The sequence below is a fragment of the Nicotiana tabacum genome, chromosome 19 (assembly GCF_000715075.1).
Source record: "Nicotiana tabacum cultivar K326 chromosome 19, ASM71507v2, whole genome shotgun sequence".
Lineage (NCBI taxonomy): Eukaryota > Viridiplantae > Streptophyta > Magnoliopsida > Solanales > Solanaceae > Nicotiana > Nicotiana tabacum.
Genome location: NC_134098.1, coordinates 14,211,350 through 14,214,863, shown reverse-complemented (window position 1 = coordinate 14,214,863; position 3,514 = coordinate 14,211,350). Strand labels below are relative to the sequence as shown.

At 33.0% G+C, this 3,514-nt stretch overlaps 1 protein-coding gene across 1 annotated transcript; it reads right to left on the bottom strand.

The window, feature by feature from the left end:
• Positions 1–1,064: 1,064 nt before the first annotated feature.
• Positions 1,065–2,906, bottom strand: LOC107783334 (uncharacterized). The gene is made up of 2 exons (XM_016604302.2): positions 2,537–2,906; positions 1,065–2,110 (listed from the first exon to the last, which is right to left on the bottom strand). Exons 1-2 carry the CDS (start codon positions 2,677–2,679, stop codon positions 1,336–1,338), a joined length of 918 nt encoding a protein of 305 aa, XP_016459788.1. The 5' UTR covers positions 2,680–2,906; the 3' UTR covers positions 1,065–1,335.
• Positions 2,907–3,514: the final 608 nt, after the last annotated feature.

Genomic DNA, 3,514 nt, shown 5'->3' with positions numbered 1-3,514 from the left:
CTTGCTGCACTTTTTGTGCAGGACCTGAGACAGGAACTTTAGGCGGTCCTACCAGTGCACCCCCGCGTTATCCCGAGGCTTAGTGATGAGCTGCCTTTCTGAGTTGTTCTGCAGCAACTAGTGCCTCTCTTTGTATTTGTATGCCGTCTATTTTATATTCAGAGAGTATTTAGAATTTTGTAAAATCTACTAGATGCTCATACAGTTGTGACATCAGGTCTTGGCACACACACTAGTAGAATTATTGTTTGAATTATTTTCTTGATTTTTATTTAATCAGAATCCATTTATATTTTCTTCAATCTTGCAAATAAGAAGAGGTTAATTACTCAAAAATTTATTAAATGAGGAAATATATTTTTAATTCACTAGTTGGCTTGCCTATCTGTGATGTTGGGCACCACCATAACCTATAGGTGAAATTGGGTCGTGACACTGTTACTTCTGTGTCTCTCTTTGTGAGGTTGCTCTCTCAATTTTGTCCTCTCTTTTATATCGTGAATTGCACCTCTCCGCATGTGGACGTAAGTAGGTCAATTGATCGAACCATGTTAAATATTTGTGTTTCTTTTGGTATATTTCTCTTTTGTTGTCTGATTTATTGTCGTTCAATATTTGCTTTATTAACTTCTGCATGACTGATTATTTCACTCCTAAATCATGTGAGGGAGTAGGGGAAAGTCGGCTTAAGATAAAACATGTTTGGGTTTTGGGTTAATTTGAATGGGTCGGGTTATTTATATATTGGGTCTAATATCCACATAGATCAATAAATTAGTGTCAGTTACTTAATTAAAAACCCCACATATGCCATCTCATAGTGCTGTTAAAGAGTATTTTTAATTCAAAATAAATGTTAAGGGCAATTTTGGTTTAATAGGTGGAGTTAGGAAAATTTTAAGCATTTTAATATGGATATTTTTGTCTCTTTTCGGATATTTATGTAAAGATCCTTTTTTTTAATACTATCAATGCATGGATGTTTAGCTCTATTTTAAAATAAAGAAGAAAGTTAGAGACCATCCCTTTTGAGACGAAACCTAGTTTTTCCAACAAGTACTACATTACATATTGAACAAGATTTATTAATCAAATTCCTCCCAACGATCAACATTGCTCTCATCAAACCACAGAAATCTTGAACCAAATTCCCCGCCCACCCCCACTTTGATCTGTCTTTCTGCCCGTTCTTCTGTTTTCTCTAAGGTAGCAGTTTTTTTATTTTTACTAGGCTTAATCAAAATAGTAAAATACAACGTAACACACCAAACCAGAGTATACATACATTTTTATTTTTGCCCATTCCCCCTCTTCACTCTCACACACACACACCCTCTAACTATTTTCTTGTTTTCCCGTTTCAAGAAACACTCCAAGTTTTCTCTTCTGAGCTTCAACATCCTCAAAATCCTCGTCCTCAAATTTGCTTATTAGAGACAGGTACTCAACATTTTCTCGAAAAATCTTGACCAGAACCAAATAAAGAGAGACGGTAAAAACTGTGATGCCAACTAAATACCAACTAAATTGGATATTTACTAGTGACTTTGCTCTTTCTAGGGCTTCATTATTATGGCATCTAACCACTTTATGACCATCTTCCAAGTTCAAAAAACAACCTTTTGGGATAAAATCTGGAGTCCAAAGCATAATACCTATAACCATAAGCCAAATTCCTTGAAACATAATGCTATAAGATCTCACAAAACTGTTCAAGAAACTCTTGGGGAAAGGAATGCTCAAAAGGGTAGTGGCTAAAGATGCAAAAATGACAAATTGGAGAAGCCAATGGTACTGTCCTTCAACACCTGTATGGTCAGTAGAATGAAGATGGAAGAGAAGAAGTTCTTGGCCAAATGCAACAGCTCCAAGAAATAGTGTGAGCCCATATTTGGCTGCGGTTGAAGGGATATTGATTTTGTCAAAGATTATTGAAAAGACTGCATAGACAAAGAAAGTAAGGGATATATTTGCATGTTCAAAATTATGGAGATGATAAGAAGGAATAGTTCCATCAGAGTCCAGAGGTTGGTGTTTTGATGGACCAATGAAGAGTTCCATTGATATGGAGGCTAAGGTGCCACCCATAATGAAGAAAAGCTCGGCATACCTGATTTTAAAAGTACAATGAGTTAAGTGCTAAAAATTATAAACATGAACTCATCAAAATTAAATTCTAAAATTGCGCTATGAATAATCAAGAAAAGCTCTAAAATACTTGACCTCAAATGTACAATGAGTTATGTGCGTTAAAACTTTTAAAGATTGAATTCATCAAATTTTAATCCTAAAATAGCTTTGAATAATTAAGAAATGTTCTAAATACCTAATTTAATTCAAATATATAATGAGTTAAGTGATAAAATAAATTTCAAATTTACTCATCAAATTTAAATCCTGAAATTACTCTCAATAATCAAGAAAAATTCTAATATATATCTTGCTTTCAAAAGTGTAGTAAGTTGAGTGCTACAAGTCGAACTCATCAAATTAAATCTTGAAACTACTCAGAATAATGAAGAAAAGTTCTAAATACCTGCTTTTTGGTGCTGGGAACCATATCAAAGAAGTGTAGGATTTTGGGTTCAGAGCATGTAATTTTATGTGGTTGAGCAAATGCCAAATACCAATAAGAAAGAAACCAAAACCTGGTATTACGTGCCCTATCAATGAGCCCATTTTTTGAGTTATCACAAATACTTTATTTATTAGTCTTGGATGAGATGAAATGAGGGAAAAGCGAGAACATTATATAGATGGCTAAGGAATCATGACGTACTTTATTTCCATTTATTTTATTTTAAAAGATTTTTATTAGTACAAACTTGACAAGGAACCATGGATGTGGCGTGGTGGATATCATAGATGAGATCCCTCTATCGTTAATGTTATCGGATTTGAGTCGTAAAAATAAAGAAGCTCGTGATAGACAATACTTTCCTTTTAATGAGTCACATATTCGTATTAGTTTTGCCAGTCGGTTATAATTAAAATTATAAATTATAAATAAGCGTAAAAAGAAATCCTAGGAAAATGTTGCGTGCGAACTCTTTTTTTTCCTTCTATTTGTTTGAGAGTAAAAGATGTTTTGAAACTCATATACAATTTTTTCTCAAAAGCTTATTTTGAAAAATCACTGAAACCAAATCTAAAGTACATTGTAAGCCTCCAAAAGGCTGTTTTCTCCATCTCATTAAGCTCAAACTTGCACGTTAACTTCATGCACAATCAAATCCACGAGAATTTGGTACATGCATTCAACATATGAGATTTAGAGTTTTAATATAAAAGTAACAATAGTGTTTCTATCAAACAACAGTTCATTATTTTTACTTGAATTTATACTTTGATGCATTTATTGAAGCATTATGTACTACTAAACAACAATGAAAAGTAATTAAAGAAAGAAATGTGCTTCGATATAATATTGAGAGCTAATTAAGCTAAGTACTTGAGCTGGAGGTTAGGAATTTGTTCTAATTTTCTTTTATCTTATTTGCATTTATTCTTTTAC

What these genes read in the sequence shown, in the direction of transcription:
- LOC107783334 (XM_016604302.2), bottom strand. Translation starts at nt 2,679, where the DNA reads ATGGGCTCATTGATAGGGCACGTAATACCAGGTTTTGGTTTCTTTCTT. An exon ending in TTCCCAGCACCAAAAAGCAG is followed by an intron (nt 2,111 to 2,536) that starts GTATTTAGAACT and finishes TTTTAAAATCAG; the next exon opens with GTATGCCGAGCTTTTCTTCA.